General features: G+C 42.4%; 2 protein-coding genes across 2 annotated transcripts in view; one reads left to right on the top strand and one right to left on the bottom strand.

Moving 5' to 3' along the window:
* Window positions 1–21,904, top strand: part of LOC108885524 (dedicator of cytokinesis protein 2) — an 89,718-nt gene that overhangs the window by 33,478 nt on the left and 34,336 nt on the right. The window contains 2 exon segments of the mRNA XM_018679891.2: window positions 5,221–5,363; window positions 9,995–10,090. Coding sequence (XP_018535407.1) covers window positions 5,221–5,363; window positions 9,995–10,090 — 239 coding nt within the window.
* Window positions 10,103–21,657, bottom strand: LOC108885525 (protein INSYN2B). Its single transcript, XM_051072392.1, has 3 exons — window positions 19,579–21,657; window positions 16,937–17,011; window positions 10,103–12,578 (listed from the first exon to the last, which is right to left on the bottom strand). The coding sequence occupies exons 1-3, from the start codon at window positions 21,150–21,152 to the stop codon at window positions 12,380–12,382; spliced, it is 1,848 nt and encodes a 615-aa protein (XP_050928349.1). The 5' UTR covers window positions 21,153–21,657; the 3' UTR covers window positions 10,103–12,379.

Genomic DNA, 21,904 nt, shown 5'->3' with positions numbered 1-21,904 from the left:
AGCTGCAAGCAAGCTCCACCAAACAAACCTCTGCAAAAAATGGTTTAAGGTTATAGGATTAGGGCTATGGCTGTAGTTAGACTCTGCCAGTCCCAGTGAAGGATGCCAGATTTGCATGCAGCCTGAAAGGAAGTTCCATCCGAGAGGCTCAAGCCAGAGTAGATCTAGAGCACGTAGCTCATGTTGTACTGTTCCGTACTCTGAGAGGACGAGATACACGGCTTACAACAACGCAGAACTGCTGATTGGTTGGATCAATTGATAGGTAGCTTGTGGGGAAGTTTTACCAGAAATGCTTGGGTGGAGAAACTAAATGATAACAGAAAGTAAGCTGATGTGACAGAAAGACCAGCAGAAATGTATGGAAGGGCATGCAGAGAGTCCAGTAAAGAGAAAAAAACAAGATGCAAAACAACAGGCAGAAGATTGAGATGGAGAAAATAGAGGTTGTGTTATACAAAAAAGACCAGGAAACACAAAGAATAGAAATAACAGATGAAGAAAGTGAGACATGCACACACAAGAGGGAGAGACAGCCAGGAGCTTCAGATTCTATCAGGAAGCTAAATTTGCCAGACCAACAGATCTAGCATTTGTGCCAAGGTGTCATTTTGTCAGGAAGTGACTGCTTTCCACAGAGACAATAAAAGTTCCTCTAGTTCAGATCCTGGCAAATTTGTACCGACAGTAAAACTACTCAGCCAATATAATGGTACACTTATGGTTTATTTTGACTCAGTCAAGAAATAAAAGCCCACAGAAATGAGCTCAGGTGGCTCCAAACACAGTATGTGCTCTTGAGATATCTGTTTTAAAAAGTCTAAGAAGAAATGCAGAAGGCATCCATCATGTTTGATTGGACCACTGATGTGATGTGATTTTTTAGAAAAGTAGAGAACTTATTAATTTGTGTGCAAGGATATTTTGTTATTTTTGCATATCCTTTTGTTGGTACAAACACACATATTCCTTCAGAGCAGTTGGAGTGTACGGTCAGCCACAGTGCAGTTCCCCAGAGCCAGGAGTTCCTTGAAATAGCAATGATTTCAAATGCCCTCTTAAAGAATGACCTAGACCTGGGAGCTGCGTACCATTGTGGCTGGTGTTCTTACAAGACTGAAAGCCCTCAGGACCATGGTGCAGTTCAAAAGAGTCTCTGAGAAAGCTGCCATTCAGGCTGAGGCAGTAGATATTAACATTCCTGATGTTATTCTTGGCCGGGCAAGGCACTAAGAAGTACCTGCAAAGTTAAAGGTGCTGTTCCGCATCAGTGACTGAAGACTATCAGCAGAGTCTGGAGCAGCATTACCAAGGCAGCCTGTACTTCATCATTTCTGATGCTCATATTCAGGAGCTCCAGAGGCAAATTTAAAGGGAAGGGGAAGCTAAGTAAAAGCACAACATACAGCACACACCCTGACAGATCCATCAAAGTACAAAGTAGAAGAACGCCGGAGATGAGTAAGCTATTAGGATGCGCATGGTTTCCTGTATGTTTACTGAATTTTAAGATGAGAAGCAGCTGCTGACTAATCTAAAGGTGTTTTACGCTGCATACACAAGCTCCCAGAAGAGCACAGGTTATATAGAGAGTGTTCAGAAAGCATAAGACTCTTGTTGCTTTTCCATCACCATTCAAATTGGTAAAAATATACAGTCTTCCAGTGTCAGCAGGCTGTGGATCCTATAGAAGGGCCAACCAGAGCCAAAGCAGACTGTCACTGTGGACAATGAAACCGTCAAAATCTATAGTGCAGTACATAAAGTCTGAGTGTGCCTGCCACCTTGCTGTTACTGAAAATTTTCCTTATTTAGAAAATAGCCTCAGTGAAAAATAAAAATAAAATGAACTTTCAATTTCTCTATGGAGCTTTTTTTTTATCCAACAACACTCAATTATGCTTCTTTCTTTCTTTCTCTTCCTCATTTTTATCTATGAAAGCAGCAGTTTTTGTGTTGGCTGAGAACATGAGACAGTTCATGCCTAACCCAAGACAAGTACAATAAAAACAAATCTCAAAAACCTACAAAGTAACTGCAATTTAAAGTCTAGATGCCTGTTGCCTTTGATTCTTATTAATGTTAATTTTCTATATACTACTCTGTGTGCAGTAATGAAATGAGTGGAGCTTCAGTAAATGTGTTGTTCTGTCTTTCTGCACATTCCCATAGAGTCAGGTTATGGCCTAGACCTTGAAACTTGTTATTGTGGTTATTTTTTCATTATACCTGGCTCCTGACACAGTATAAACAAATAGCGCACAATGTACCACACAATAAGATACCCTTCCAACCCTCCCTGCCCCCACCTGCTTACTATTTCACTTTCCTTCCCCCGTGTGCATGTTATACCCAGAAATATCAGCTCGGTTTATTTCTGAGATCAATAGAAATAAAGAAGCAGGTGGCTTTTGGGTCATTTGACCAGGGAGTGGAGCTCTCCACAGGTTTCATGGTACGTCCACCCCCAGGGAGGCAGATTGATTAATTCTCGAGCTTGTGCACACAACAATATTGCTACGAAACACAACCCATTGTTTTCTGTGTCTGAAAGGACAAAAGATGATGAGTTTCTGCTTTGATGGATTAAACAGGTTTAGCAGGGCTTCCACTAAAATACAAAGCTGGCAGCATCTGAAACACCGTTCTCTACCTCTCTGCACAGACCAGGAGGCCTCCCTCTTTCATCTTGTTTAATTCTGACAAAGCAACATTTTTATTTAAATTTTTACTCTTTAAATCATTTTAAGTAGACTCCACTTGCATGGCACTAAGATATAATGTTTGTTTGTCACCTAGTCTTTCCCAGTGTCTGATTTAATCCTCCTACCCCTCCTGTTAGATTTGCTCTACCTGTCCAGGCCACTCCTCTAGCTCCTCCTCCGTCTCCTCCCTCCATTTCTGTGACTCATGGAGGGCACTCAGTGACTCATGAGTTCCCCCCAACCCACCCTCCACCCACTCTCTCTTTTTTTTCTCTCTTAACCCCCCCTTCCTCTCCACATGTTTGCATGATGGAGTTGAGTGTTGTGATGAGAGTCCACTCAGCAGGCGTGTAGGCTTGGCTCAGTTAATAATGGAACTAATGAGCATCAGCTCAGATGAGCTTTTAATGGGCTCTGTCTACCTGCGGCTATAAGAGAGGGATGGGGTGAAGGAGGTTGGTGGTGGGAGAGAAAGATGGAGAAGGAAGAGGAAACACAGGGAGAGGTCAAGGAAGACAAGTGGATAAAATAAGAATAGTTGATATTGGAGTACACTGCAATCCAAGTTTTCTTATGTTATTTATAAATGTGTAATATTATTTGTATGGATGGTTAAATATATTGATCCACAATTCAAAGCAAAGCTGTTAAAACTGTGTAAAGTTAGCATTACAATTTTATGGATTTGCATCTGCTATAGTTAAATATATTTGTAGGTGAGTCTGAATTGGTGTGGAGATACAATAAATGTTCATTTTACAGCTTTACTGATATGACTCAAACATAATCTAAAATTCTGGACCAACATCCTAAACAGTGTTGAATCAATTTACTGTAACCTAGGACAACTACCGTGTCTGGTATTTTGGCCACAGCTCTGCTGACTTCTAAACAATATCAGATCATTTTGGAAGGATGGCCTCTTTAGAAATCAGTTATTTGCATTTTCTGTCAGACTGTGTGTAGTCAAATTACCAGTCTCATCATTAAATCATCAAATGACAAAATATTACACAGTTGTCAAAAGTTAAAAGTTGTCAGCAATTACTCAATGAGGTGAAAAGTTTAGAACGTTTTATTTAGCATTATGGAGGGTTTAGCACTGCATTTTTCAGTCCCACAGGAGCCTGACTTTTCTTTTTATGTTAGTTTTGCATTAAAATAAACTTGGAGAAACCTGAAACAAGTTTTAAGTAAATGCTGAGAGCCGTGACTGTTTTATTTGTGCATTTAGAATATTGTGTGACGGTAAATAAACACATTCATCAATCTGAAAGTTAAAGTTATAAAGTGCTTTGGAAAAAATCCAAACAAAACTCTTTCTAAGAGCTTAGTCATTTTGTTTAACCACTGAGTCACATTTGTCTTTTATTCCTTAATTTTAGTTTTCTACATAAAGTTTATTGTCCAAACACACTAGTTGAGATTAGATCTGTTATATTCATTTTTCAAAGTAAGATCTCAAACCCAAGTATGCCATAAAATAATAACATTCTAATCATAATAATCAATAATGGTCACCATATTCATGAATCACATTGTTTCATCATATGTTTGCCTAATCTGGATGGCACCCCTCCAATCTTAACCTTATTACAGAGTAGCACATAACTTTAGAGAAGATTAATGGCACATTCCAAAAAGCTTAAGAAAATGTGAGAAAGAAAAAAGAGAGAAAATTATGAGAGGTGCTTAAGTTGCACATACATCCCTCACTTTACTCAAGTCTGCTTTTACTTCACTTTCCACTACAGTAGTTCTGCTACTATACTCCTTCAGTGATTTCCTATAACTCCCAGAATGACTTTGGACAACCCCCAGAGAGAAGCTGTGAACGTTTAATACCCATAAACGGATTTATAGAGCAGTTAAGCACCAGGTGTAAATAGTGTAAAATGTAATAGATAGCTTCATGTACAGTAAGTTTAACTATGCATATTTTAGCATTAATTAAATTGTTTTCCCACTTCAGCGTTTGTCACTTTGACATGGTCTTGTATTAATGTAATTAGAGATGATGGATTACATGTGTGACCAAATTAACACGTGAATTAACTGAAGATTAGCATTAATCGGAAATGGGAAGGAGAAAACATTAGGCCGCGGTGATTGATGTGTTGACTTTGTGGCTGACAGAGCAGCAGACATGCATTGAACTGTAAATAGACACTTGATTGATATCACTCCATTGTGCAGTCAAGGGTTAGGGTTGAATTTCTTATCAGGGTGGACTGGCATCATTATTCATAGCTGTGTGGGTGCAGCTGTCTCCACAGGTGCTGCAGCAACTGACGTAAAGGTCCGTGGGTTTAGATTCTGAAGGGTTTTTAAAAGAGCCATGGCTTTTGATGTTTGTTTTTAATCTTATGTTTTAGGGTTTTGCCTAAACAATATACATGCTGTTTCACACTGTCCAATTTTCTTCTAGACTGGGAAGCTTCTTTTTTTCATTAAAAAATAATCTACTGCTTATTAAACCTGTCATCTTTGACCAGGTGTGCTTTTGTTTCTTCAGAGTGCCGCGACGTGCTGTTACCCATGATGCTGCGGGAGCTGAGCGGGGCACTGGCCAGTATGGCTGACGGGCCTCATGATGAGAGGAGAAACAGTCTGGAGCTGCTCAACAACATCCTGGAAGTCCTCAGCAGGGACAATGTGGTGAGAGAGAGCCTGTTGACACCTGCCATTCCACTGAATTCTCTGTGGCTGATTCAAAGTAGACAGTTGTGACCTATTGATCTGACAGCTTAGGGCCACATGTGGATATGATCTGGGTTACAATTATATGATAAAGTGTGGTATGAACATTTTTACTGTAGGTCTTTGACCATACTTAAGAATACTCTGTTCCATATTATTGCAAATAGCACAACCAACTCCCAATCACAGCCTCTATTTGATACAAAATACCCAAGTTGTTCTTTCTTTCTCTCTCGCTACATTGCCATGTCAGTTCTCTTATTTCTTTCCAGCTTCTGTCAGTTAGAGGTATGCAAATAGCAATCCCAGTCCTTTGTAGTTTCCAACATTCGCTGCATGGCATTTTCCTTCTTATAATGGCAGATGCAGTTTCCCACAGATACAATCAAATGTCAGTGGGAAACAAAATCAGATGCTAAGTGGTCACTTGATGCGTGACTTGAGTGACTCATCCCAATACCACAAGTAAACAGCCTAGACAAAATCTGCATGTACAAAGATAATAAAAAAAAGCCAAACAACCCAAGGTGATAATGAACACTAGGTGCTTACAGTGGAGGCAAACCAGTAAACAGAAACTGGTGAGTAACAGAACTGTCAAGCATCATTTGATCTGAAAATCCACAATACTTCCTTCTTACAAAGCATTATTCTGGGGAAAATATGAGTAAAAATGATCCAGCCCACAAATTAGAAGACATTTCCTTTATCTCTGTAGCATCTTAGAATGAATTTGAACTACCCCTGAGCTCTGTGCCACCCCAGTGGAACTTGTCTCCTAAAGAGTATAGCGAATTGCCTTAAGCAGTTTTGTCTTCAGTCACACAGCGGTGCATCGAAGCGGGCCTTGACCAATTAGAACTGAATTGATTTTTGTTTCACGCGTGTTGCTGCATGTCAGTCTGTTGAAACAAAATCCAGTTAGCTCCTGAACTAAACATCTTCAATACGCACAAGCACGCATGCACGCGCGCACAACAAATACATCACCAGCATCCAGCCGAGGGCTTTTTAATTGCTGCTGCAAGTTGTTGACAGCCTGCTGAGTCTTTGAAGTGAAGGTATGGCTTTTTTTCAGCACTATTTATTTGGATAGCACTAATGAAGCATGAGCCAAGAGGAGAGAGACAGTGAGAGACAAGACAGAGGAGTAATGAATGGAGTAGTGAATATGATGAGATGGATTTGCGTCAGTTGAGGTAAAAGAACAAAAGCAGGCAGTGGCAGGAGTGTCAAAAGGATGTGACAGGTACAAATACAATCATGTACAGACGACAAAACCAGTAACACACAGTCTCATACAGGTTTTCTGTCAAACTGCATGAGAACTAAAGTCTGCTGTTTGATGACATATAAGTGCAGACTAGTAGCATTATCTTCAGAAATCTACAAATACCTTAAATTACTATTTGGTCCTTATACTATCAACATGTTAAAGATGCTTTCAGGGTGACTACTGGCTGTGATTCAGAATCTAAATGTATCTATTCAAGTGTAGTCAAAGGAAAACACACACACACGCACACACACATGCACACACTTACCTACATCGTCTAGCGTATGTGTGTTGCAAGGCTGCACATAGTATATAGCTCAATGAGAACCTTGACCGCACCACCACTTCTACATGACTCCTGTTCTTTATGCTGCCCAGCTTTTTGTAAAAAGCTCAGACACTCTTGTTCACCAAATGAAAATCCTGTCACACACACACACACACACATACACACACACAGATGTGTTATCTGGCCGAGAAAAGCAAACTATGTAGGATTAGGTTTTTAAATTGTCGAGGAAAAAATGAACAAGAGCAGAAAAGGCCAGAGAAATGAAAACCGCTCATGGCCATGTGGGGACGACGGGAGCAAAAAAAAAAAGGGAATGGGAAAGCAGACACTGAGAGTTAACAGCTAAACAGACAGAGGGGAAAAAGGTAATAAGGTGGAGGGAAACAATAAAGGCAGCCAGAGAGATGACAGTCTGAAATTGAAAGCGGGGCGGGAGGGGAGACAGAAACAGGTGGAAGAAGTCAGAAAAACAAGAGAAGCAGAGGAAGAGGTGACAGGAGCCTACCACCCTTTTTCTCTCCTTTCCTCTCGGGTTGGTACCTGATGAAGTTGTCGCACCACAGATGTCTCAGAATTATAGAGAGAGATTGAGACAGACAAACAGAAACGGAAGAGAGGACGACACAATAGACAGATGCCCATGTCTGTGGGAGAGTTTGTGTTGAATTCATAAGTAACTTTTGTGTGTGTGTGTGTGTGTGTGTGTGTGGTTGTGTGATAAAGGGAGGTTACTAACAGAGGAAGACAGAGAGACATGGCTCACCAGGGATTTCTCGCTTTTTCTTCTTTCCCCTACCCGCAAAACAATGTTTTCTGTTTTTCTTTTTTGTATCAAGACGTAGAGATAATAAACCAGCCCAGCTACAGTTTGGAATAAATGAACTGAGTTACCGACTTATAATGTGTTCCTGTTCGGCAGGAAAGAGAATGAGTATTTGGTCCTGTCCCTCATCTTCCAGTTCTGAGATGGAAACTCTTTCCAGGAGACCAAAATACCTACAGTGAGCCAGAAAGACTTAGGCTTATTTAAAGTCAACAGCTGCGCCTCAACCTAACTAGCTGAGTGTGTGTGTGGGTGTCTGAATTTGAGTTAGTCTGAGACGTAAAAGAGACACACACACACACACACACACACACACACACACACACACACATACACACACTTAAACTGTTGTTTATCTTTTTCTGTGTCCTGTGGCTGTGAGTCAGTCCTTTTAATGTGTTTAATCATGCCTACCTGATTCTCATCAGGCCCTTCAAATCATCTTCCATCAAGCCAGTGCACACACACACACACACACACACACACACACACACCCCTGCATCCACACAGTCACACAGATGGAGAGCATGGTGAGTTTAAAACATTGAACTTGAGTCCTTTTTACCTACTTCTGTTATTTTTGGACCTTCCCTCTTCCTTTTTATGCTTTGCTGAGCAGCTCATACAAGGACATACACACATACAGTGTCTACACGCACACACATGCATATTTGGGTCATATTATGCTAACAAGGTTGCACACAAACAAGCATGTCCAGCAGCATTAATGCTAAGGTGTGTTTGGATGTAGCAGATGCTTCACTAGTGAGTTACAACCCTCAGGCAAGTCTGAGTCAGCTTCCATTGACCAGCTTCACTGTAGCAGAGTGTGGGTGTTTGTCTGGGTTTGTCTGAGTTTTTTCCTGTGCACAAGGAGCCATGTCTCTATAAAGGTGCATATTTTACTTGAGAGAGGCTTTTGTCCTCTTTTTATGTGTATGTCATTATTCAGATTTCTCTTAGCTTGCAGTCTTCACAGGACATCAAACATAATATTAAGCACAACATCTTAAATATTTTGGCCATTAAAAGTCAATTTCCAGCACTTATGTAAAAAAAAGTTGTGATCTTTCTTGAGGCCCCTTTCCTCACCATTTGCTGTATGATGAATGTCAAATTAATGAAGATACAGGTTAGTTACAGCCTGGCAGTAAATGAAAATGATATTGATATTGTGATAAAAGATTTTGCATCATTTATAATTTGGCTGTTGTAATAATGAGAATTGCAATTATGCTGTAAAATTAAATATAGCATGATAGACGATTTATCTGTGTGGCCTATCCTTGGTTCAAGAAAACATTTTTGGTAGTTATGTTTGGTGAATATTGTGTCAAAACCTCCTGTTTATATTGCTCAGTTGCAAATATTATGAATTATTTTCTTTTTGTTTTCAATGGATGAAACAACCAAAATGTCAGAACAATGCACCACTTCCTTCAGAGCATACAGCATACAGCAGGTCCAACTTTAGTTAAGATGCAAGTCTTAAGGTGTTAAAACACTTGGCCATACAGATGACAAAAAATTAGGACTTTTGCAGTAGGAAACTAATTTAGTAATAGTACTAATTTGACTCAGGAGAAGTCTGAGCACAAAGACAGACAAACTGTTAAATACATCTCATCCCCTTTGTTCCCCTCTGGGCATAGGGAGGACGAGAAACATAACAGAAAAGTGGCTTCAAAGGGAAGGGAGCGATAGGAATATGAAAGCAGGTCTGCACAGAAAAATCCACATTTACGTCTCAGAAGCCGTTTGCGGTTCAAATGTCCATGCTGAGGATGATCAACCAGGGGTACTCACGAGGCTCGTTTTCTGGAAAAGTGAACAGACTTTAAACTTCAGAGTCAGAAAACGTTATTCTCTTTCTTGTTTCATTTGATCAGCCGTCCATCCGTTCAGAGCACTAGCGAAAATTTGGACTGTGCGAACTTGGAGCCACACAAACAAAACCTAACTAGTCTCCAAAGTTTTGTTGAGAAAAAGTTGTGCAATGTTTCTGGAAGCAGTGCCAACATTATGCCTGAATTGTGGGTCTGTCCCATTGTAGTGGGCTGCTTCAATAGGACGGGAGCTGTTTTGCATCTGTGTGTATATTTTTGTGTTTCTCATTTTTTGTTTATCTCTGTCTTTTTCTCCCCTACCTCCTTCCCACCATTCTCTTTCTCCCTGCTCTCTGTCTCTGTTTTTCTCAGGGGGAAACCTTTAAACACATTCAGGACATTGTGGTGTCTCTGCTGAGGATCATCAACCGGACAGTCATCACAATGGGTCGTGAGCATGCTCTCATTGTAAGTACATGCAACTTTGCATACGCGCCATATACAACCAACCCTCCATCCACCTAGTCTGCCAGGTGATTTGACTCTGAAACACAAAGTATGCTGACAACAGCGACTTTTGTTTAAAATACACACTTTTATTGTACATACAAGAGGAAGAGCAGGAAGAGAGGGGCATCGTGGGAGCTCACACACTGTTATGGGACAGCTTATAAAAATGCAGGGACAGGGTATTTTGGATATAGATTGGTTAATTAGTAAGTGTGTTGTCATCCAGGATTCTAATTGGTGGCAACTTGTTAACCAGAAGCAGCTGAAGTAGGCCCTTGTGAGATTAGTGGTTAGGCTCTAAACTGCTGTGAAGTAAGCACTGGTGTGTGTGTGTGTGTGTGTGTGTGTGTGTGTGTGTGTGTGTGTGTGTGTGTGTGTGTTGTGGGTGCGTGTTTGCAAAAGGGATAGACCCATGCAGGACTTGATTTTTGAATCTTAATTGCTGATAACAGTCATGTCTGCCAATATATAGTTGGTTATAAAATACCATTTTCCACTATGTACTGAGTTATCATTTTACAAAGACATTGTTTATTGATCAAATTTCGTTTTTAAATCAGATAACGTACCTTGACCCAATATAGTGTAATGATTTTTTTTCTTTTTCACATTTTGATAATATCTAGACCAGCAGGGTATGTTTTATCGTTGACTTTTCTTGCTGTCTGTCAGCTCGACGAACAAGCTAGCGGTGGCACTATAGCCTGAATGCTACAGAACAAGTATATAGCTATGGAAATTGCCTGTTCTATATTTAATGTGTTATTAGGGAATAACAAAAATATTAGATATGTTTTGGCTTTCCTGCATAATATTCTAGGTAACTTTCTGCATGAATCTCTGTGAGAGTGCAAACAGTCACAGAAGGTAGATGCTAAATAACATCATAAAAGCTGATGGCTTTGGGCTCTTCACATTGTAGCATGTCAGTGGAGCATTCCTCTGCACAATTTGTGCCATGTTGAATTAGGAAAAACTCCAGACATCAACGGGTAGTTTCACTGTAATTCAGAGAGATTTCACTGGTGCTTCGTTGGGTGTCATTTTGGAAATATCAATGCATTTCTACTACATGAGTACAGGCCAATCATTAACAGTGAACTGAAAACTGGTCTACCCCTAGTTTGCACTGGTTCACACATGTACTGAATGTACGCTGTGTATGCGTGTGCATGAATGCTTGCTTGTGTTTCTGTGAGTTTACTAAATGTGCAAATTGGTGTCTGCAAGTGTGTGCCTCTGTGCATGTGTTTGTATGCACACGTCTGTGTGAAAATCCTTGAAACAAGATTGAGATTACAGCAAAACACTTCCATTTTGGATGGTAATAAAGGAGAGAATCAATCACTCTGTCAGTCAACGCTGACAGAATTTTTAATTGTCTGACACAGCCTGTCAGTCTTTGATCAGCTGCCTATCACATTGTCTCTTAATGTATTCTTATTACAATCTCCACTGTGCTCTCTAAACCCTGATATCCATCCAGCGGGCTGTCTCTTTGTTTTCCAGAGAGCTCATCAGCTTGATTTTCACTCATATCCTCTTAGTGTGTCAGTTGTTGCTACATTCAAAATTTTGGCCATCAGGCCGTCCAAAGACACAGCATTCCATTCTGCTTCCCCTCCTTATTGCTGTAATTTAGCCAAAATGGTTGTGAAGAAAAATGGTTGTCATTCCCAGCTGTAGGTGTGAATCTGTCTTGGCATAAATCCGTTCATACATCTATCCATCTGTCTAGACAGCCAGTCTGCCGAGTTACATATAGTGCGACCGTCTGTCATCCAAAGTGTCAACGCATCCTCTCTTTGTTGTCAGAATCATTATGGGAAAACAGTGTCCTCACCTTCAATCACAAATTAATCACAAATTAGCCGCTAAAGTCTGGCTCCTGAAGAGAGAAGATCAGGATGATCACTTCCTCAAATTCCCTCTCAGACAGATCTGAGAGGAAAGTTCCACAGCTCCTTTGGTTCCTTCTTAAGTGCATTTCCAGTTTCTCTACCAGATCCCTGGTGTATTTTGTCAAATCTGACGATGGATTGCTGTGGAAAAAGTGCCATTTACAGGGATGCAGCTTAGAAAAATACCCCCACTCCTCCACTGATTTTAATGACACTTAAACACACTACACACCCACATGATCACAAGAGAGAAGCTTTACTCTAGAACTCTACAGGTCCACTGAAACATAATCCACACCTGTGTGCACCTGCTTCCCAGAAAGGCCGTTGTGATTTCTCCAAAAGCTTAGAGCCACCAGAAACACTTCTTGCGGAGTTTCTTGACACGGGCCTTGGTACCGGGGCGGCTGGAGGAGGAGGAGGAGGAGGAAGGGACTGGCGTGGACTTGGTCAGAGTGGGCGCTGCAGGCACGTCGTACTCACCCTCCAGGGCCTCCATGACTCCCTGGAAGCGTCCCTCCTGCTGCCGGAAATCATGCTCCACACTGGAGAGGAGAGTGAAAGAGAGAGAGCAGTTGATAGGGAAGGAGACAGGGAAGGAGACGGGGGAGAGACGTTGGAAGCAGGAGCACAATTTAGAGGTTGGGGATAGTGTCAAATCAAGTCAAATTTATTTATATGGCTCATTTTTCACAGAAAGAGATTAGATGTGGGGGTAGAGAGAGAGAGAGAAGAGGAGGAGAGGGATGCAAGGACAAGTGGAGGTCTGCTGAGCAGAACGAGATTAGAAGGAGAGGGACTGGGAGAAGGGTGAGTTTCAGTGACATTAAGAGGCAGTCGCAAAATGCTTACAGCACCTTAAAGTGAGGCTGTACCTACGCTTAATGCAGTTTTATATGGAGATGTAAAATCGTGTTTTGTTGTTAAGTCAGACATATGCACCTTCAGCACGCATACACACACGCTTGCTTTCACACAGGCCTCAACTCAGCACACATTTCACGTCCAGAGTATTCTTCTTCTGCGTTTCATGCACCAATAGATCACAGGCTGGTGAGATGAGAAGAGTGGGAGGAGAATGAAAACGAGAGCAGGAAAGGAGAGGAGAGGAGAGGAGCATTTGCAAAATGGAGGAGCCAAAGGAAGGAGCAAGAGAGGAACTCTTTTTTTTTTTTTTTTTTTTTCTCTTCTGATGTGTTCAAAGCAGACCCTCTTGGCTTTCTTTTTCTATGCATTTCTCATCCCCCCCCTGCTCTCTCGTCTCCATCACGCTCTTTTTCTCACCATCTCTCTGAAGTGCCCACCGCTGCAGGTCATAGTGTAGTAGACTTTGAGTTTTCTCTGTCCTTTTTGGTAACCGTGTGTGTGAGAGAGAGAATGTGTGTGTGTGTGTGTGTGTGTGTGTTGAGTTATATTATATGGGTGGAGCTGCATAGGGCCTGGCATCTGGAGTTAATGAGCCACATGATGAGGCGAGGAGAGCAGAGACAACCAACCATCCCTTCCGTCCTCCTGTCCTCCTGTATCCCACTACCCCGACACACACTCACACACACACACACAAACACACACACACACATACATACATTCTACAAATACATATGTGCTCCCCTGACATCCTACGTGTTCATCTTCCATAGCAAGCCTATGGCTGAGTGAGGGGAAAAATAGCATTGCACAGGGACTTATGGAAAGAGAAAGGAAACGAAACTGAATCTCCTCTGGGAGATGGAGGGATGGATAAATGAAAGAAAGGTGAGCTTTAATATAACAGGACAGAGAGGTCACCACAGAATAAAGGAGGGAGACAGAAACAACAGAGGGAGGTGAAGGAGGAGAGGATGACTGCCACCAGAGATGTGGTGAGAGGAGAGGGCGGAAAGGTCTCGGCTCCTGGAGAAAGAGCACAGGGATGGGGGAGGAGGGGGAGTGAATAGACGAGGAAGTAAAAGCTCTGGTGGGCACAGAGGAAGAGAGAAGGCTGCCATGAATTAATTATAAAGGAGATGTACTATGAAAACACATACACAGATATTTCTCACATATAATAAAATAAAAATAAATAAAGTGATGCACATTCAGTCGATTTATAGTCTGTATTTATTTATTTATTTGAATGAGGACTTTTTTTTTGTCGAGCGTCTCTCTACCAACACACTCCACTAGGTTTCAACCTCCCCCTCTCTCAATCCTCTGTAACTACCTCTCTCTACCCATATCTACCTCTCTCTCACTATTGTTCAGTGGGATTACAGCTCAGTGGGAAAAGCTGCTGCTCCTAATTCGTTCTGCAAGCTGTCATCTTGAGCATCTTTGCGAGTGTGTGCAGTGTGTTTCTTTAAGAGAAACTGTTACATTTTTACACCTTCACTCTTTTTTGGTTAAAGTTCAGGTGAAGGTTAGGCATGTAGTGGACAGGCAGGAGGGTTGCATGTGGGGATGTGTGATACACTCTAATATAATGTACTTGGCATGTATGTATGAGGAGAGGAAAGTCAGAGAATACCTTTAGGCATTAGGTATGTATACATGCCTGCATATGTGTCTCTGTATGTGTGTGTCTGGGCTGTTTAAGCTTTGGGAGAAAAACAGAGGGGCTGTCAAAAGCTCCTCTCCCCCCTGTCTCTCATCACACAGATTAATTAAGGCTGACAATGGCAAAACATCTTTAGGCAGCCAGCCCACATCAGAACCACTTTTTTTCACCACAAATCATTAGGATGGATGTTTCGGTCCCACGCGTAATTCATCCTCTGCTCGTGGGTTCCTTCCCCCTATCTCCCATCCTCTTTACCCAGAATCTTCTCTGAGGGTTTTTGATAAGGCCGTTACTGTCCGATCACGAAAATGAAAATGTGTTTTTATAAAGTAAAGAAACTTGTTACCGATATATGAGAAGAAATATGATTAGGAGGCAGATTGTGCTTATCTGTCCAACTCGTTAACATCTTTCACATAGCGTGAAATATAATTTCTTTGTTTGTCGGTACGTATCAGTGTGTGCATACAAGTATGCATATGAAATGCATGCACAGATGTGTCTAATAAAAGCTGATTCCCCTTTTTGTAGGATTAATTAGCATGGGCGTATACATGCCTGCATTTGCATGTGTGCACAAAAAAACAAAGGGAAAGTGGAGCATGAAAGAAAGAGAGAATAGAGGGATTATAATCATGTGAGAAGTAGCAACATACTTAGGAAAGCAGGGTAGCCTCAGGCACTTTAAAAAAGTCTCATTTCAAGGCATTTAGAAATGTTGTTGTGTCTTTATTACTGTTGTTAAATGGTTTTTTGTGTTACTTTGTAATGACAGGTTTCCTTGCACTGAGATTGTAGAGTAGGTTTATTTGTAAAACAAGAAAATAATAGCACTTAATGTCCTGTAAGCATTAATTACAGCTCTCACTAGCAGTAATGCTACATTCCAGTGAACGGAGTGTGTGTGTGTGAACGAATGTGTTCAGTTGCCTTGTTGGTGTCTTTATCTTTTTGTGTGTGTGCATGCATGTGACTATGTGAAGTAGGGGGAAGTTTGAGTGTGTTTATTTACGTGTGTGTATATACATACTGTATGTATGTATATACGGTATGTATAGGTCTGTGTGTATGCTACCATGTGGCAGTCCTTTCCCCTTGGTGTTCGTTACTTACTGAGCTAAGGATCCTGCTGTGTTAATTAGGATCAAGGGGAGGAGAGAATGGGATGAGGGGGGAGGGGGTGTTGGCGTTGGATGCAAAGTATCAGAAATGTAGTACAGTAGAAATGTAGAGATGAAACGAAAAAGTTAAAATACAGGAGGGATGCAGATGTGTGGCTGCTGGGAGGCGAGTATCTTTCGGAGTTAGGGAGAATTGGAATTAAAGCCCTGTAAAATGTGTCTTTATCCCTTGTGGCATGCAAGGGAGATTTATATATGATTGTAAACAAGCAGCATTAGCTTCAAGCTTAGCTTTGAGCGGATTCATGCACACAAAAAGTTTTGGACTAAAAGGAGGTTTTGATGCCAGATTATTCCAGTTACAGTGAGTAAATATTTCCTCTCTGCTCTGCCTCTGTGTTCTACATGAGGCTACTGTTTCCTGTGTGTGTGAGACCACAGGCATGGAGACAGAGAGAGAGCAGTCTTGGAGGGTCAAGTAGGAGTGTGGCACATCTGACTATAGCTTTGGCAATTGACAGATTGAATGAGGCACGGATGCACAGTGATGAAAAGTTAGAAATGACAGAGAGAACGACTGAGCAGGTTTGGGATCAGAAGATGGAATGATTTACATAATGAAAAGATAGGAATAAGAGAGGGATGGGTTGGAGGTGAGGGGAGGATTATACTACAGTATGTGGTATCAGATTGTGGGGGTGCAGCTCTGTAAACTGCAGAGGATCTAAGAATGCAGTTTCCTATTTAGGTCACACACACACACAAGGGACGACTGGAACAGGAAAGACACATCATTTAGGTGCTGAATTAATTTGCTTGTTTGCACAGAACATTCTTTTATGTGTAAATAACTTTCCTGGAGAGATCATCCTCCGCTAATCTGTGGAATACAGCATGTTTTCATCCCAATATTGATGAGGGGGGATCACGCTTAGTCTTGCATTTTTCATATGAAATAGAGATATATTACGTGTGTAGTACAATTACCAGAGTGGGAGAAAAGGGCAGAGACAGCAGGATACCAGGAAGACAGGTAATGAAAAATAAAACCAAAAAGAAGCATGTGCTGAATAAGTGATAAAACCTGAGAAAAACAATAGCAAAAGGAAAAATATTCCAAGTCTACAAAAGGAAGTCGGTTTTCTAGGAGACGTTACAGGTCTGTTTATTACGCTCCAGGCAAGAATGAGTTGTCACTGGTGGGTTATGTAATGCAGTAAGCTCATTATCTCGATCAGGTTACCTGTAGATGATGCAGGCTGTCTTTTGGCAGGTGGGGCAGTTGTTAATGTCCTGACCAGTTCTGTATGAGCTGCGACTGTAGAAACAACAGATGTAAAACATTCACACACACTCGCCAAAGGAGTTTAATTGAACAGCTGTGCATAGATGCTAACTAACGGCACATAACACTTGTTTTAGTCATCCGCTCTGATGTTTTTAAAATTTTTTAAACAACTATTTAGTTTTTGTAACAGCCAAACTAGAGTCTTTCTAAATTCAACATTATACAGTAGAGGAGGAACAACAACAGGTCGAGCTCTTGGCTGGAAAGAGTCTTGCTCTCTTGACTGCTGATGTCACAACTGTTATTGCTCTATCCACCTACACATACTCAATGCGGCAACATCAGGTGTGTTCTCAGGGGGTTGTCAAAGGGCACAAAATAGCTTGTGATGTTTAGTGCATGTGATGTACTCCAGGAGGACTATCCAGGACATCGCTTGAATACTCCCAGCAGGTGAAAATGCCTGTTTAGTATTCCAGGCAGGTGAAAACAGTCACTAAACATTGTTTGCTGTGACCGTCTAGGTAGTTTGGGAGCCAAACATTACATGGCATAAATATTATAAGTGTGGGGTTCAGGGAACATAATCTTAGAGAATAGATTTGTTGAAAATTGTCTTGCATAATGATTACACATGCAAAACGTGTTATTATGACCACAGAGTTAACTACAGTGCAGAAATGTTAGAAAATAAAATTGGATTAAAAAAAAACCTGACAAGCTCATGCTGACTGCCATGTAATTAAAACACTTTATTTTGCCAAGATATTTTGGGTGCCCCTGTACTGAACTGTGTAGATGAGAGAGTAGCTGATTTATGTTGATAAAATAGACATTTTAATTACATGGAGAGAGATCGTGTGACTGGCATCATTTCTTCTCCCCTACCAGTCTTTATCAAAGACAACAACAAGCAAGAGAAGACAAGCATTTGCTTCAGGAGAGGAAAAAGAAAACGAGAAGCTGAGCACAGCGACAACCCTTTAGCTCAGCCGACACTTTTATCACAGCAGCCCACTTAGAGTACTTTCATTTCTGTCACAGCGTTAGATACATGCAGCCCCTCTTCCTCGCCGGTTCTCTTACTTTTCTCCCCTTTCTTATGTCTTCTCCTCTATCTTTCAATTGCTCTCTCTTTCTGTCTCACCCTTTCTCTTCAGTCTGCCTTTTTACCCCCTTTACCCTGTTTCTCTTAGTATGAGGCATAAGCATCCTCACAACAAACACACACATGTACAGACACTCAAGGATATAAATACATAATCTTATACAGTCACACTCACAGGGCAGGACAACATGTACACTGAGTTTAGGAGCCTTATTGTGCAGCTTAAACATTAATTGCATTTCTCAAAGGTAATCTGATGGGGATTAGTCTGGAGCTAGAGACATCTGTTGCCCCTGAACAGAGAAAAGGAGGAATGAAAGGGATGGAGGGAGTAAAAACATGTATAGTGAGAGCTTAGATGGATATGTAGAAACATTATTGTTTGAAAGAGTTGAGGTAAGAGGTTAAGGAATGGATGTTAGTTTATTTGGAAGAGAAAAGGAAGCGACTGGCACCTGTGAATGAAGGAGCTGAAGTTTAGGGCGTGGGAGGAAGAAATACTGACAGAAAAGGTGAAATTGTGAAGAGGAGGATGAGGAGGTGAAGACTGCAGAGTGATAGACGGAGGAGAAAACAAAGCAGCGTGACTGCCCAGCACGTGACAGCAGGGGGGGAGAGGCAATGAAAGTGTTGTCAGGGCAGGAAAAGGGAAAAATTTAAATTTAAAAAAATGGCGTGGCAGAGGATGGATGGAAGAAGTTGGCATGATATCACGGTACATATGAGGAGGTGAAAGATAGAGAGAGAGGAAGGGCATTAATTAAGAACGGATGAAAGATGGATGCGAGGGTGGAGAAGGAGGAAGGGATGAATGGCTTGAGGCGGGTTGAAGGGCCTCGGAGAAAGAGGGAGATTGAAATGAAGTGAGTGCGGAAAACCAACTGGGATGTATGTAGAGGAGAGGATGAGTTAACAGTAAAAGAACTGATGAATTTGCTTCGGTGGGAAGTGCAATATCGCTCAGGGATGCTGGTACAATTGGGACTACATATTCTATAAGGTACATAAGATAAAAGGACAAAGGAGATGTTAAGATCTGCTAACACTGACTACAGGCTGGCAGGTATCACATATCCCTACAGGACTGGATCAAACACACACACACACACACACACACACACACACACACACACAACCACTACAGCAATTCTCCACAGGCCTGACATTTAAAATCTATTACACAGACTTGAAGGCCTGTCGGTATATATTGCAATAAAAACTCAAATATGCTCTCTTCTCAATCTTGTGCTCTCCTTTGACACCTTCTTTTCCCCCTCTCCTTCTTCACTTTATCACTCCAGCTCACTCTCTTTCTTAAGCACATGCTCTCGCAGTCAATACCTCTACCTCTCCTTTATCTTCTCTCTCTATCCCTTATTCTCATGGCTCTGTCTTGTTTTTTAACCCTCATCCTCCATTTTCTCACCTTTTCTTTTCCTCTTATATTCCTCCACCCCCCCCCCAGCCCCCCCTGACTCCCCTCTCTCACCCTTCGCTGAGGGCCTTGCTCTTCTCCAGGTCTTGAATGACATTGAGAAGCACCTTGATCTTCTCCTGATTGGACACTAGGTTTTCCTCCACGCTCTGCAGCTGCCTCTCCAGCCCGCGCGGCGCGTTCCCCACATGTCCGCCCAGCAGTCCTCCCGGTGCCCCGTTACATTGTGCTTTCATATGAGTCTTACAAGGCAGTGTGTGGTCGTCGAACGATTTGCTCTTCTGTTTCGTGTAGTCCTTGAGTTTGATCCGTGTGGAGGATGTTTGTTTGGGGATATTTGTGGCCTCCTGGGTGTTTTTGGTTTGCATTATGGGCGTAGTCGGTTTGGAACAAGTCGTTTTAGGGGAGTTTTTTGGTGGGAGAATTGGGGTATTGGTGGATTTTGGCTCACTGCTAGGGGGAGGAGCTAGAGGTTTTGAGGGGATGCGGACTAATGTGTGTTGTTGGTGCGCGTGTTCGTTGGCCTGCTGGAGTTTACCCACGTCGTGTTTCGGTTGGTCAGTAGAATGTGGTTCCGTCACATCTGCAGACAGCATGTGTGCTCGTTGTGTATGTGTGGTAGCCGTGGTCCTGTCTGTTTTGTTGTGTATGTGCGCGTCTGTTGTTTGTGTGGCTGAGTCTTTGTAATGAGTAAAGTCTGCAGAATGTGGCCTCGTCTGCTGCTTCGCGTCTCTTGTTTTGTTCTGACTGTGCGATGTGTGGTTGGAATGTGAGCTGTGTGTTTTTGGTATAGTGTGCGACAGCTGTGGTATTTGTGAAGTTTTTGCAGATGTGTGTGTAGAGGTGTTTGCTGTGTCTGTGTTTTTGGTGTAAGACTGAGAGTCCAGAGCAGAGTCTTTCCTTGACTGGTTGGGGGCCACAGACGGTTTCCTCGGTGGATTAGGTAAAGTCTGGCTGGCTGTTATTTGATTGACAGCCCTCCTTCGACATGCGCCTGTGCATGGTGTAATCTGTGAACGCCTCCTCCCGCAAGTCCCACACAGGCGAGGTGGAGAGGTCGTCATCACCCGGCAGGGCCGGGGTGGGGTGGCGTGTGTGGCCGTACAGACGCTTCCCGTCTTTAATACGGAGCGATGGCCACCCTCCCCTCGCAGTGACTGCACCCTCCTCCTCTCACAGGCTGGCTCCTTACCTTCTGTGGCCTCAGTGCAAACCCCTCCCACCACATCAGATGCCACTACACTGCCATTTGTATACCGAGCTGTCCTTTTCCCTCTCGTGTCCTTGGGGTTTGTCCGAATAGTTTTGATCTGGCAGTAAACTCCGCTGCCCGACCCTTGTGACCCCATGTCGTCTTGTGTCAGGCTGTTGATCTCGTTCTGAGAAGTCTCCTTGGACACCGGCAGACTGTTGCTGTCACTTCTGATAACTTCTGTTTTGTCTGTTGCCATGGTGAGCGGGCGATGCGTGTTGGTTGGCTGGCTGCTGTGTCGTTTGATGGAGGGGAGAATCCGCAGTCCGGGAGATGTCTGCACCCCGACACTGCACAGCGGGCCCCATCGCCCCCCTGCCAGGGGAACCCCCAGGGCAGGCACCGGATTGGTTGGGTCAGCCACCCTCCTGCCCATACTCCTCTGCAGGACGGCTCAGCCCCCTGAGGAGCTGAACGGGGTGGAGGCAAGAGATGACATCGGCCAACGTCAGCAGGATTATATCCAGTAGAAAGCAGGAATGTTTCCTTCTCTCGATCACCCAAATTAATTTGTGTGTTTGTGTGGCAGTGTCAGAGAGTTTGTATGTGGAAGGTGGAGACAGGAATCCAATATCCAATAAGGTTTTAAACTTTTCAATGTCCTTCCATTAATGACCTCCTTACTAGTTTGGCTACTTCCAATTGGACGTCATTGTCAAGGTTTTTTTCAGTCTCTGACCAGTTTTCTATAGATGATGAGTTGGATGGATTCTCTGGGCATTGCTGGTTTGCTCTGGAGAGAAAGAAAAAAAGAGAGGCAATGAATGAGAGGGATGACAGAGGAAAAGAGCGAGACAGGGAATAAATGGTAAGATTGCCAAGAAGACGCAGACATTAGGCAAGTAAAGCACCATATAAAAGCTTCGACCTCGACTGAATGCACACACTGACCAGATCGATAGAACTCTATCAACCTCTTATTAGACCAGCAGGTGGGTGGGAGTTACAGAGGCAAAACTCTAAATCTCATCAAGTCGTCTTTCTTGAAGAAACAGAAAAGACTAGAGATATCTTAAGGGTAATAGTGAATGTCTCTATAAAGCAAGTTGCACATGCTCCCCCAGAGCCTTTGTCAATAAATCTTATAAATTTAGGACTGCAGTGGATGTCATTGCGGCTTGTCATTAT

This window comes from Lates calcarifer, linkage group LG8 (genome assembly GCF_001640805.2).
Source record: "Lates calcarifer isolate ASB-BC8 linkage group LG8, TLL_Latcal_v3, whole genome shotgun sequence".
Lineage (NCBI taxonomy): Eukaryota > Metazoa > Chordata > Actinopteri > Centropomidae > Lates > Lates calcarifer.
Note: the sequence above shows the minus strand (reverse complement) of the source record. Positions and strands in the feature narration are given on the sequence as shown.